We start from the raw sequence: 14,648 nt of genomic DNA, 5'->3' as shown, positions 1-14,648 counted from the left end.
TTTATATATAAAGTTTGAATACATTTTGTAAGGCTTTACAATGAGGAACGGATTGAAAGGCAAGGATAGAAATCTTTTAACAAAGCTGTTATGAGGGGCACCTGGGTGGCTCAGTGGGTTGAGTGGCCGACTTTGGCCCAGGTCATGATCTCACGGTTTGTGAGTTCAAATTCTGCATGGGACTCCCTGCTGTCAGTGCAGGGCCCCCTTCGGATCCTCTGTCCACCCCCGCCCCTCCCTGCACATGATCTGTCTCTCTCAAAAATAAACATTAAAAAAAACAAAAAACAAAACCAAAGTTATCATGAAAGGGCTCTAACTTAATATTTGGGATGCTGAAATTGAATATCAGTTCACAAAATATTCTGTTACAGGAAAGCGATAATCTGTAGGAATGCACACAGCATTTTCACCTCCCTCCCCCCCCATCCACTTGTACAAAATAATGTGTGCTGATGCCCATCAGACCCCAGTCCGATGTTTACCACCAGGACCTCTCTGAAGGGGGATATCAGAAAGGAGAGCTGCCTGCCCCCCCCCCCGGGTCAGTGTGGCCCCTGCTCAGCAGCAGTGTGGTGTCAGCATCACCTGGGTGTTTGTTTGGGATGTAAATTCTCATGCACCCCTTCTGAGACGTCTCTGCGTTGGCCTTGCCCAAAGGCACACAGAAAATACTAACGTCTGGCCCGTCATTGATGACACACAGCTCTCTGCCAGGGGAACAACCTCACCTTTGTCTTATTACCAGCAGGGAAAGCAGAGTCACTGCCATTCCTCTCTAGATTATTCGGGCCTGAGTCACATATCCATCTACAAATCCCTCAGTTTTAAGACGACACATGTCTCTCCAAGGAGACTCAAGGAAGCTGGTGGAAATAAGTCAGCAGCTCCCTTTCCCTTCCTTGAGGGACAAGGGGCAGTGATACACCACAGCACACCGTCCAGCTGTCTATGACTCTTTGCACCGCCAACCCCCCTGTCCACCCCCCATCAGTCGCTCAGTCCTCTTTTACACTTCCAAAATGAGGGATTAGCTAATGTTGGCAAAACCAGTGTGGCAAAATCTTAGCACCTCCTACGTGGGTGGTCTTGGACCTTGCTGTCTTTGGATCTCTAGGTCTTTGGTACCTGCTTCATTGCTCTTGGCCTTTAGTCCCTTATGGAAACCCCTCAACAATGGAAAGAATTGAGCAGAACTCTGTTATTCACTTCGAACCATACAACTAGATTTTTTCTGAGGACTTCTGAATTGGAGTATAAATTGATGCATTTATACTCACATTGTTTCTGTGAAATGTTCCATTTGTGTTGGCTGAATCAAACTGTGAAGGTTTTCTAGTTTAAGTCACTTGTATTCTTATTCTGTCCTAACACATAAATTAAAAAATACCATCCAATAAGAATGCTTTTGTAAATCTTTGTATCAGAGAAGAATAGAGGACGCTTATTTGCACACTATCAAAATACACGGGCTAAGGAATGCTTTACTAAATCCATTTCTTTTTCTTCCTTGACATAGTTTCCACTACATTTTCTGATTTTCTTAACAGCCATTGAAACTGGATTATCAGCAAAGCTACAGAATGATGGAGCAAATAACTACCACCAGGTGGCGCCAGGCCCAAACTGTACTAGTACCGAGAACAGTGCCTTCCAGCCCACTGGTAAAGCCAGATCCAGGAGCTCCCAGCCAGCCAGCTGAGCAAGCTCTTCCTGGATATTTCAACAACCCCGCATAAATGCAAAACCACACTTAACTGTCACTCCCTGTCAGAGCACTTAAAATTTTCCGAACCGACTTACATAGTAGAGTTTTACTTCATGTGAGTAAAAATAATATTCGGGGCGTCTAAAGTTTATTACATTATCTATATGCTTTAGTAAGATATATTGTGCCAGAGATAGTAAGTAAACGTTCTGAGGCTTATAATATTGGTGAAGTTTCTAAAGGGTCCACTGGTATGGGGCTGTGGTTCCTTCTTTTTTTTTTTCTTTTTAAATTGAAGAATAGTTGACCCACAATGTTAGGTTAGTTCCAAGTGTGCGACGTAGTGATTAACAAGTCCATATGGTACCGTACGCTCACCACAAGTGTAGCTACCATCTGTCACCATACAACACAATTATGACGCCATTGACTATATGCCCTATGCTGTACTTTTTATTCCTGTGACTTAGTCATTCCATAACTAAAAGCCTGTACATTCTACTCCCCTTCACCTATTTGCCCATCCCCTACCTTCTCCCTGGCGACCCTCTTCCCTCTTCTCTGTATTTATGAATCTGTTTCCTGGGGCAGTGGTTCTTTTCTTTTTTTCTTTTCTTTTTTTTTAATGTTTATTATTTATTTTGAGAAGAGAGAGAGTGCAAGTGGAGAAGAGGCAGAGAGAGGGAGAGAATCCCAAGCAAGCTCTTCACTGTCAACTCAGAGCAGAGCCTGATGCAGGGCTCTAACCCAACCGTGAGATCATGACCTGAGCCTAAATCAAGAGTGGCATGCTTAATCAACCCAGCCATCCAGGCGCCCCTGGGGCAGTGGTTCTTAAAGAGTGTTCCCCAGAAGCAGCATCAACTTGGTTCTTGTTTAGTGTTCAACTAAACATGGAGGCCGTGGGGCTGAGATGGCTTTAATGCCAACACAGCCTACCTAAGCAAACCAAAATCTAAGCCTATAAATGCCTGAAGGTTCGGAAATGGAAACCTAAGGATAAACCAACCACAGTCAACTAGGCTTTGAGCTACAGCCAATCAAATTATTTCCGTTCTTCCTTCCCGCCCTTTCTCTGTATAGTCTCTCCGCTGGATCCTGTGGGTAAAGAGCTCCTAACACTTCTGGTTTTGCACTGCCGGATTCAAACTGAGTTTTGCTCACATAAACTCTTACAAATTTTAATATGCCTGAATTGAGTTTTAAACACTAGAAATGCAATATTTTGTGCCTAACACCAGACTTACTGAATCAGAAGCTCTGGAGGTGGGGTCCTACAACCATGTTTTAACTAGCTCTCAGGTGATTCTGATGCAAGGTAGACTTTGAGCACCACCTGTCTAATGACACTTGGCAGAGTTGTATGGTGACCTCAATGATGCCTATACTAGAAGTAGCACTTGTCACTCCCTGTCATAAACTGATTAGTAGTTCAGGGAAGGAAAATCAACAAACCAGGTTGGTTACTTGGCTGTGATATAAGTATTTCAGGTTGAATGAAAAAAATCACAACATCAGTGAATCTGTTTGAAATAAAATAAAATCATTTGTCATTAGCTCATTAATTACTAAACAAACCATTTTGCTTTTTAATTTTCAAATTAGTGTTTAGGTACATGAAAACATATTAAAACTAATTAAACGAAAACATATTAAAACTAATTTCATTAGTTATAATTCAAATACTGTGGGAGAGAACCAAACAAAAGACTCTTTACATCTATAAGGCCTAACTCTTGAGAACTTAATTAATTCCCAAATTCACAGACATGCCTTGGTAAATAATTTCTTTCTTAAAAATGGATTGGAGAACCCTGGAGGAAAACTGTGACCTCTTCAGGCTTTTATTTATTTTTTTTTAAATGTTTACTTATTTATTTTTGAGAGAGAAACAGTCAAAGAGAAAGAGAGAGAGAGGGAGAGGGAGAGAGAATCCCAAGCAGGCTCTACACTGTCATTGTAGAGCCTGACATGGGGCTCAATCCACAAACCATGACATCATGACCTGAGCCAAAATCAAGAGCCAGACTCTTAACCGACTGAACCACTTCTTCAGGCTTTTGGTGATATTTACCACAAACCTGATGAAAGGTAGGAAACAAGAAAGCCAGGTTGAGATGTGGAGGGTGGGTAGTTAAGCTCACTGATTAGTTAAAGTGCTTATTATCTGACACAAGTCAGAAAGTGTACGATTCAAGCTGGTACATGATTCAAACTGTGTACATAGATCTCCTGGCTTTCTTAGTGGGAGCCCAGATCTCAAATGTTATATCCAGAAATTCTCTGTGCGACTGCTATAATCTGAAATCAGCCTCCCCACTCGTCACCCAGTTCTCTCTTCCACTTTTGGTCCACTGATACTAATTATTTAACATCTTTCATGCAAGGTCCAATGTGAAGGGGCATTCTATACTTTTGACTGAATGCAGCTCCTTTGTTTCTCTTGACAACAGGACAGAAGGAGATGGTCTTGTACTGCAAGAAGGGTTAGGATCTATATCCAAAAAAATTGCGCGCGCAAATAGTGAGGTATGGGCCGTGTGTCAGATGAACCTTCAAATCTCCACTCGAAATATACAGCATGAACAGCTACCTTCTGGGGGTCATTTGAGCATGTGGTGATTTAAAGTTGGGGAAAACAGTCATAGATACCCAGCTAAGGTAAAAATAATGCTGCAAGTAATTGGCCAGTCTTACTGAGACACGGTTTACACATTTTCCCACAAAGAGGAGGAACACTTGGGAACCTGGAATCAACGGCTACATCCTGCTACTGCTCGGTTGGTCTCCTTTGGCATTTAGAGTTACTAACTAATGGGCACTACCTGAACATGGGGGGAAGTAAGAATAAAAATTGTTCAGTTCTGGGAATCTTTTATAATTAGAAGTAGTTTTCAGACTTGGCTGTGTAACAGAATCCCCTGGGCAGCTAGCTCCCAATATGCATACCCAGGCCTGGCTGAATCCAACACTGAGGAATGAGCCGTGCAATTTCACAATGTACTCTGTGTCTTCGATTCAAGGTGTACTTGTTAAAAATGAGGGCTCTGGGTTCAAATCCTGACTCTACCACTAAATGCTGTGTGATCGTGGGTGAGTTATTTCAATTTTCTGTCTTTCCATTTCCTTACCTATAAATCGTGATAAGAATAGTACCTACTTTACAGGGTCAAGTTGAAGTGAGTTAACGCACATAAGTGCAGAGCAGTTCCATGTACTTAAAAAGAATTCAATAAAGTTAGTGGCTACCCTAGCTTGGAACTTGCAGCACTGTATCCAATTAAACTTCAATTGTCTTTATCTTCTAGAGTGATGCTTCTTGTTGATAGCTGATCACCGAAGGATGAAGGAAGGATGAGCTGGGGTTTGTTCATACACAATTAAGGCAGCCAAAGCCACCCATCTCCATCTATTTTCCAAGTTCAAATAGATTTTTTTTTTTCTGAATACTGAGTCTCATAGCAGGGAAATACAGTCTGTTTTTGTTAACTATTTGTACAAAGAAGGGCAAGTGGGTAATTTACTCTGCATAAACTAGGTAGAATCATGTAAAAGGCTGCACGATGAGAGCTTCTTTTCTGTTAGGATTGGAAAAAATATATCACAGGTTGCAATATATGTGCCCGTACGTTTTCATTCTTTTTTGTTTGGAAATTCAATTCAAAATGTTATGTTAAGACTTCCCAAAGAAATACTATTTTGGGTGACAGTTTTTATAAAAGGTTGGAGAGACTCAAACATCCCAAATAAAAAAGCATTAATGTGGGTGTGTGGATTATAATGATGTCTTTCTTGAGGAATGGAGAAGATGAAAGCCAGCCTGATAGGAAACATCCAGAAACCCGCCCCAGGGCTGCCATTCTTTCTTAGTGATTGCACAACCCAAGAAGTTACCTGAGAATGGATAAGTGAAAGAAATAGCTCATTCTCCTCCACAAGTAATTAACTTGAATTTATACACAATTACTCTTAATATTTATTTTCAAAACAAATTTTTTTGAGCCAACTGCTCTATAGTACTTTAAAGAAGAGTTCATATTACTTTGCAGTATTTACAGTAGTACTCAGAAACAGCCCAGTTGAGTAGAAACGTAGAGATGTTATATCAGGGCAGATCTAACTTATAACAAAAATCTAAGCATCACTGAAATACCATTTTAAAGTTCTAGGAAAAGGTGCACTTATTTATGCAATAGTAAGAAAAAAATTGTATGAATATGCTTATCACATTAGCTTATGATGTGAGTAATAAGTTACTAAGAATCATGCTGATGCAGAGAAAGGTGTCAATTACCTGATAAGAAATGGTCGAAATGCAAAGACACTAGTAGAATCAGAGGCTAAGAGAACACAGAAGATGTTGGAAAGAGCCAGGCTGGGGGCGGGGGGGGGGCGGTGGGTGGGAAACAGGGAGAATTAGGGGCCGCATGGGGGGCAGGTGATGAGGAGCATAAAGTGACAGGCCAAACAGGCAAGAAGCCACATGCTCAGAGATGCTTTGGGATGAAGTGAATGAGAACACAGACTCTGGGGTCAGGCCAACCTGGACTAGAGTCCCAGGCAGGAAGTCTCAACTCTCTGATGTTGACTCTGATGTTGGGCAAGTAACCCACCTCCTCAAGCTCCAGTTACCTCACTGGTAAAATTGGGATGATCTACTATGTCTTATATAGGGTATTTGTTAGAATTATACATGGGAACATCCATAATAGTTAGCATTTAATTAACCCTCAAGTAAACCAGGGGTCCTTAACTGGTTTGTAAAACCAAGTTCCATATGGTTCTTAGGCCCATCGTGGGTTCACAAATATTAATTTTTGAATTCCTTGAAATGTAATAAACTCAGTTCTCCTTAGCCCCCACCACTCTCTGGTTTACACCTTGCTTACTTTACTCATTTATATTACCTGCTTGGTCCAACAGAATTTGTGATCCTTGAGGTTTTAGCCTCAATAAACAAGGTTTTTCAGAGATAGAAACCATGGGGTGAAAAACATATAATACTCTCTGAAAAGACCTGTGGATCTTAGGTGTGACTCAAGGGGTCTCAAGGACCACTAGGTACTAAAAGATGCTCAGAAGGAGCAATCTGGAAGACCCAAGTTATTGTACTGATGCGCTGGAAGGCGTTTATGGAAACTGCTATGTGAGAGTATCAATAATACAGGTATAAATAGTCTAAACATTTGTGGTCAGTAGATACAAAGTTACAAAAATATATGGGGGCACCTGGGTGGCTCAGCTGGTTAAGAGTCCGACCGACTCTTGGTTTCTATCTCACGGTTTCTGGGACTGAGCCCTGTATGGGGCTCTGTACTGACAGCACAGGAGCCTGCTTGGGAATCTCTCTCTCCCTCTCTATGCCCCTCCTCCACTCACTCTCTCTTTCTCAAAATAAATAAATAAGAACTTAAAAAATTGTAAAAGCCTATTAGCTATCTTAAATTCAGTCAAACTTACCAGGATTAAAATTCTTTTTGTAAACTGTGTGTATATTACATACTAAATATATATACATAAATATGAATTTGATGCTTAGTAAACATGTTTTCTTATAAACGCTCTCCCAAGCTCCCATTGTTTCCATTCAAGAAATTCATAAGCAATGAGATTTCCTTAGATTTGAGCAAAGTGTTTTTAAGTATAAGAAAAAAAAATTACTGAGTACAATCATCCACTAGAGGGTGCAATGATGTCACAAATGAAGATGAGAGGGAAAAAAGAAAGAACTGGACAGCTAGGTCTGTCTAGAGGGGAGATGTGCTAGGAGGTACTCTGGCAGATCCGCATCAGAATTGACATGGCAATAGTTAAAATGGTAAAATCTGAGGCTCTGTCCCAGATCTGTATGAGGATCTAGAAACCTGCATTCTCAATAAACATTCCCAACTGATTTTTATGTATGCTGAAATTTGAGGATTACTTTTCTGAGGAAATAAAAATTTAGGGAAATATTTTAGGGAGAAAGTGTAATTTCTAATATTTTTCCACAAGAGTGAAAATATATCTACCTCCCTACCAACCCCCTCAACCCCCCCCCACCACCACCCGCCAAAAAAAATTTCACCCTAATCTGGGCTGATTAGTATTGTCATGTAAGAACACAAATTACTTAGAGACTTAAGAGATGCACTTAAATAAAATTTATTTTAAAATATTCAACCAATACTTGGTTGTCTGTCTTTTCTTGAGTTCATGGTGAAAAATACCATATCATACATTCTGGAAGAGAGATCAGTGTATTACCACTTCAGGCATGCTGAGCTGTCAGAAAATCTACGGTGCTGTGTCCGTGGGGATATTTCATTATGGGATGTGACTTCATAAAGAAAACAGAATAACTGGATCACATTCCATAAAATGGCATATTCCTTCTTCTCTACAGATTTAAGACCTTGCGTAGGACTCCTGGAATTGCCACTGCCCTCTGTGATGTTCTTCCCCAGAAGAAATAAACATGCCTCAGAAATATACATTCCTCATGTTTATTTCATTTGTAAGTATCGCCTTTCCTCCATGTGCATGTGGGTCTTCATAGGCCATTGCTTGCTGGCTCTTTGTACCTAAAATGATCATAGCCTTGCAGTTTAGAAGAAAGTACCTATGTACTAAGCAGAATCATAGAGACTGGGAATATTAGAAGACCCAATTTTAAAAGACCCAAATTTAACCCCTCCCTTTCTACATGGAAAAACGGAGGCCCAGAGAACTGAACTGATTTGCCCAGAGCAATACAGTAGGTTATATGTAGATTTTTAAAAACTCTATTGAGTAGTAGATTTTTTCATTCAGGAGGAGCTAATTACTGAAGCATCACAATGTGTCAGATATTTTCTAGGTGCAAGAGAACACAACCTAAATTCCTGCTTTCTTAGACTTTACATTAGCATCATAATTGTGGAGCTTTGTGTATTAGAACAGGGAACTGTATTTGCCCATCAGACTTTGATTTCATAAATGCTTCTTTCTCTCAACTGTCTTGTACGTATGTGTGAATGTATATAGTTATCTTTCCAAAATATTCCTTCGGGTGGCAGCAAAGAAAAAAGCGAGTTTTCTCTGTGGCGTCTCTATTGTACAAAGTGTCAATTCTACTGACAGCTCATTGTCAATACTTATTTTTAGGAGTCAAAAAAAATTTCTTCATCCTATTTCTAGCCTGCTTTAATAGTAGTGTCACATCTGAACACTGTATATAATGTTTTTATCATTGTAGCTGGTGTTTTTACTCTCATATAAAAATTTGAAATAAATTTGAGAAATAAATCTCTTCTACTCCAGCTTAAATGGCAGCCAATGACCTTTACTCTATTGATTCACATTTTAGATATAATAACACAAAGATAACCAAATAAAAATTAGTTTTAGCAGCGTTTTGACATCCAGCATAATTAGTTGACTCAACATATTACTTTTAAGCTTGTTTTGCATTTTAGAGACTGAGCCTTTGCTAAGAGTGTTGTCCTAAAACTGAAGCCTTTTCATTAAAGAGCCAAGTTCCTTGGGATTTCTAGGGGTATATTAATTTTGTAAATTGTATGTAAAACGCTACATTTACTTTTTCTGGGGAGAGGTCCATATCCTTTCATTGAATTCTCAGAGAAGTCTGAGACACTTGCAGATTGAGGGCCTTTGCTTTAAGCTGCCTTTCCCTTTAATTGATTTAATAGTAACATATCCGCTTCTTACAAAATAAGGAAGCACTGGACCAGGGAAGGGTGGGAGGTACATATAATCTCTACAGGCTGGAAATGAAACTTATGGTTCGGGGACGTGACATGTTTGGAAAACAACCACAACTGGCCAGTTTCCTCATTTGTGGTACTTAGAATAATTCCAAATCTCAAATGCTGATTCTCAGCCTACTGGTAGCTCCTTCTTGTTTGCAGGGGAATGTTCAACTACATTCCTGAATTTTGCAGTATAGGAAAGGCAACCGTGTCCCATCCTACCACACTCAACTCTTGTGTTCTTCCATTTAAGAAGTTGCTTTGAACCAAGGAAAGTTTCTGGGTGGCCAAAAATTTTATGTCCTTTTAGAGGACACCGAAAACAACTTGTTCTGGACCTCCAGGTGCCCTTGCTGAGAAGTCTGTTTCAAGCAATGTATCCCTCATATCTGGTTGCTCTTTGTGTGGAATTTGTTGAGACACAAGTGATACTTGTTCACATTCTAGCATAGATTCCATTTTTCTTCCTAGCTTTTAAGACTCAGAAGTGAATATGAGAGGAATTCTTATTTAAAAGTTCTTATTTAATAGTTTATCTCCTCTCCCCCGCCCCATCTCTTTGGAAATCTAATAAAAATGGGTTGGCCTGCTTCCTTCTCCATGTCCTTAATTCCCAGTCATTAAAATTCTGATAAGACATCATTTTTCAGCAGATTCAGTTGTCCATTTCTCTAGTGCTACTGAATCCCTGCAAAGGGACAGGAATATGGTAAGCCAATGGTAAGCCAATCTAATATTATTCTAATAATTTGTTCTTATAAAAACCAAGAGGTGAAGTTCAGTTATCCACATTGAAAATGGAGTAGGAATGTTTAATATTCCCATTTAAACATCCCCTTTCTATTAAAGATCATAAAATGCTTTCAATGCTTGAGCTGAGCATGATAAGAAGGAGAAAGAGAATAAGGTGAATTATGTGAAAATTCACACAGTTCTGCGGGATGCAGATTTGCTTGAGGAAACTGCAAAGACTCAGAGCGTGAGCAAGAGGTTAAAAGGCAAGAGGTGAGGTGGGAAGAGTGGGCAGGACCGGATGGTGAAGAGCCTTGAGTATCAACCCAAAGGCAGGGAAAATGGGGCCCGAGATTGACAGACATTCGTGTGTGGGGAAAAGTAGATGTCCTTCCCAGATTTCCTTCTCAGAATTTGTTCAAAGTAAATTTCTGTATGATTAGTTGGAGTGAAAATCAAGACCACAAGGAACACAGATGTGGGCTGATCTCTTTGAGTGAGACAATGGAGAAAGTTTGTCTATCCTGAGGAAAGGAGAAGATGGAGGGGTTGAGAGTGTTGTGGGGTAGCTGACAGAAGGCAGAAGCCCCTGGGCTTCATGGTGGGATTGCTCTCCTGCTACTGAGCTCACCAAATGGTGAGGTAAGTGAATTTGGGGACAAAATCCACAAAGTGACTCATCTTGGAGATCAGATTTATATGAACAGAAGTGGGACAATCTACATGGACAGAGTATGTAGAAACAGAAAGTAGGCTGCAGGCACTTCCAGAAAGCAGGTACAAGATGTGGATGGTCCCAGGCCATGGATTTGAGGTATGGGCCAAGTTTAAGCAATCTCCAAGGACTAAGATAGAAAGGCTTTTAGAGTTTAGGGATACCAGGGTTTTTAAAAGGTCATTCTTATAGCTGTATGGAAGATAAAGTGGAGACAGAGAGTGATTAACTAGTAGTTTCTGCTACTAGTTTTTCCCTCCAGGAGAGGGAAAGAAGTGATGTCTTGACAGTGGGTCTTATTAAATATAACTTCTACTTTGGAGAACATTGATTCCCTCATGCATAAATTCTCAACTTCCTGTCTTTAGACTAAATCCTCATTTATAAACTGCATCACACCCTTCCTACTTCCTCTCCTCTTATCTAAGAGGACAAAGCATCCCTCTGCAGTCTAAATTAGTCACTTTCCATGACCCTTGACAATAGGTCTCATCTACAAGCCACTCTAGCAGGGGAGAACTTGGAGACTGGGTCTAACAGAGGACTACTTCGGGACACATGGTTCAAGAGACTGCAGAGTCTGAGTCACCTCACAAAGACCATCTATCCTGAACTTAAAAGACTCTGTCTGCACTTGTGCTCTGGCCTATCATTCATTCTATCACTGGAGCCCAGGAGGACAGGATTTTGTCTCCATGCACTGATCCCCCCATTGGCTACCAAAAAGGAGTGCCGCTTTCTGGGCCACAGTACTTTTCTCCTATCTGCATAGCAGGTACAGACACTCCCTTTTACAGTGTTCCAGAACATTTGCACATAGAGGGGCTAGAACCTTAAGTACAATGCTGAGTAAGAGTTCTATTTTTAAATAAAAGGGAGACATTATGCTAACACACTTTAATAAAAACAGTTTTTAAAAGGTAACGATATATCATGAATGTCACTGTATTTCATTTTTAATGGCTGCATATATGCTATCAAATAGCAACTGAAGTCTCTTTTAGCATCTCACTAATAGAAATTTTGGTTATTTTGGTTATTTTTTGCCTATCCCAAAGTCATACAGATTTTCTCGTATGTTTTCTCCTGGAAGTATTATTGTTTTAGGTTTTACATTTGTTTGTTCACTGTTATAGCTAATACTGTGCCAAGAATTCATGTAGCAAAATATTGTGCACACCCATGATTACTTCATTAATGTAAATCTTTAGAAATAAAACTTAATGGAGACATCGTATTACATATTTAAGACTTCTGGTATGTGTCAAATTTGCTCTCTGGGAAAATTATTCCACTCTGAGCATGTTTGAAATGCCAATTTAACAGGATAAAATTGATACTAGATTGTTGTTGAAATGTTAATAGTTTAGATTGCTGTGTGTGTGTGTGTGTGTGTGTGTGTGTACTGATCATTTGCTTTTCCCCATATTTTTTTCCTCTTGGTTGCTTATTTTTGTTTTTTTTTTTAATACTTAAGAACCTTATACATTTATCTCCAGTTAAACAACAACAACAACAACAACAACAACAACACAGTCTCTGGTTCTCTGCTCCACCAAAAGCCATTTACTTACTGCTTCACAGGCAACATTTTAGAATGCATATTCTACCTTTCTCTGAATGTCAACCCTTTCTTACTTTCTGTAGATTCTTCAACCCTCTGAAATCCAGCTGTCACAAATGTGGCCACCCTGAAATGGTTCCTGCTAAAAATTACTGATGACCTCCTAATTTTACGTTTACTCAAAAGTCTTGTCTGTAGCACTCGACACTGCACTGCCGACTCTTCCAATTTCTTTTAAGCCTTAGTTTCAAGAGTGTCACTCTTCACTGGTCTCTTGCCCCTTTCTGGCTGGTGCTGTTGAGCATGTCTGCTGGTTTCTCTTTTCCACTTGGCCCTACATCTGGGTCCCAGGGCTCCATCTTCCTCCACATTCTCATCATACCTCACTCCTCACTGATTCATCTGAGTCTGGGGCTTCCACGACCACAGATATCCTGATGATGTCCACCCACATTTCCCTCCGAGTCCAGATTCAACCTCTCTCAGACTCACCTCCTTTACTTCGCCGGCTCACAAGCATCTCAAACTCATGTGTTCTGACTGTACTTCTTATATTATTTCCCCAGATTTGTTCATCTGCATGTATATTCTTCCTTAGTTAATAATTAAAACCTTCACCTAATCAGTGGAGGCAGAAAGCTGAGAATCATCACAGGTTATTTCCTACACCTCATTTCTCATCTTCAGCTCTGGCAGTCGTTCAGTAACTACACCCTATTAAGTTCCTTCCTCTCTGTCCCCTCAGCTACTGCTTTAATTAAGTCCATATTGTTTTCTAGCTTGCATGTTGTGCCTGGCTCAACTACATGGGCAATTCATTCTCCACACATTGCTGCAAAGCAATCTTTCAAAAGTCCAAATATATCAGTTCATTATTTAATACCCTTACCGTCCTTCCCATGTCCTTCTTTAGCGAAGCATTGGATATAATCTGGCCCTTGCTTCTGTTTAACTTCATCTATTATCTGTCTTAACAATAATATTAATAGCCTTACATTATTAATTTTCAAAACCTCTCAATGATGGGCATCCTATTATTACTTCCATTGTAGATGAGGATGGGAGGTTGAGAAACTTGCCTATGGTCATCCTTCTTTCTGGCAAAGCCAGCTATTTTCAATTTGTGAACTACTCATCCTGTGTGAATTTAAATGCACTGTTTTCTCGCATGTCTTCAAATGTTTACGTCTCATTGGGAGACATCTAGTTACTACTCATAACCAATTTCAACTCCCTCTCTACCTGGGAAGCATTTTCTAACTTTGCAGGCAGATGCGATCACTCCCTACTTTGACCTATAGAGACAGTGTAGAATAGTGCTTAATACCTGACTTAGGGGCGCCTGGGTGGCGCAGTCGGTTGAGCGTCCGACTTCAGCCAGGTCACGATCTCGCGGTCCCGGAGTTCGAGCCCCGCGTCGGGCTCTGGGCTGATGGCTCAGAGCCTGGAGCCTGTTTCCGATTCTGTGTCTCCCTCTCTCTCTGCCCCTCCCCCGTTCATGCTCTGTCTCTCTCTGTCCCAAAAATAAATAAACGTTGAAAAAAAAAATTAAAAAAAAATCTGACTTAGGCATAACATTGATTTAAGACTGAATCCCAGCTCCACTGGGTAAAAACAGACACCTTAGACAGTTTATTTAACTTCTCTAAGCCTGAGTTTTTTCCCTTGTGACATTATGATAAGAATACCTATTTCATGTTTCTTGGGGGAGTTAAATGAGGCTGGGTACACAACAAAGCATGCAGCACAGTGCCTAACACCAGCAAGCAACCAGGAAATGCTGGCTGATTATTATGGTCATTAGCACAATGCATCTTAGAGTATAATTACTGTAAATGATATACACCTTTACCAAATTTACTTAATGGCAGCACAAGAGGAAAATTTCCCTAGGACCTCAGTGATCTGATAATCTATGTATTTGCTAAAATATTTACATTTGTATAAAATATTTATATCTGTATAAATTATTTAATTTACCACACTTCCTTCTTTGTTTTGGATGCTAATCCATTTGGAAGCAAATTATTCTTCCTGTCTAACTAGCACACAGGACCCGTGGTATGCATCTTCCTTATGTTTGTCTTAGGATTTTATTTCACTCGCTTCTTTTTCCTACAACCTCCTTAACCATTGGCTTCACTTTTTGGCATGTATTTCTGTAAGTAGGCTCAAATCCTTTGTGCATTGTGATGGAGT

The 14,648-nt window shown here is 40.1% G+C and overlaps 2 protein-coding genes across 5 annotated transcripts in view; one reads left to right on the top strand and one right to left on the bottom strand.

The window, feature by feature from the left end:
• The window catches only part of TMA16 (translation machinery associated 16 homolog), a 67,183-nt gene extending 53,422 nt beyond the window's left edge, over positions 1-13,761 (top strand). Inside the window, exon 7 of the mRNA XM_043566225.1 lies at positions 8,094-13,761. Within this exon, the coding sequence (XP_043422160.1) occupies positions 8,094-8,163 (70 nt within the window). The 3' untranslated portion in view covers positions 8,164-13,761. The remainder of the gene's footprint in view (positions 1-8,093) is intronic.
• MARCHF1 (membrane associated ring-CH-type finger 1) overlaps positions 1-14,648 on the bottom strand; it is an 889,798-nt gene that overhangs the window by 19,576 nt on the left and 855,574 nt on the right. The gene's annotated exons all lie outside the window — the stretch shown is intronic.

Source organism: Prionailurus bengalensis, chromosome B1 (genome assembly GCF_016509475.1).
Source record: "Prionailurus bengalensis isolate Pbe53 chromosome B1, Fcat_Pben_1.1_paternal_pri, whole genome shotgun sequence".
In the NCBI taxonomy this organism is placed as follows: Eukaryota; Metazoa; Chordata; class Mammalia; order Carnivora; family Felidae; genus Prionailurus; species Prionailurus bengalensis.
Note: the sequence above shows the minus strand (reverse complement) of the source record. Positions and strands in the feature narration are given on the sequence as shown.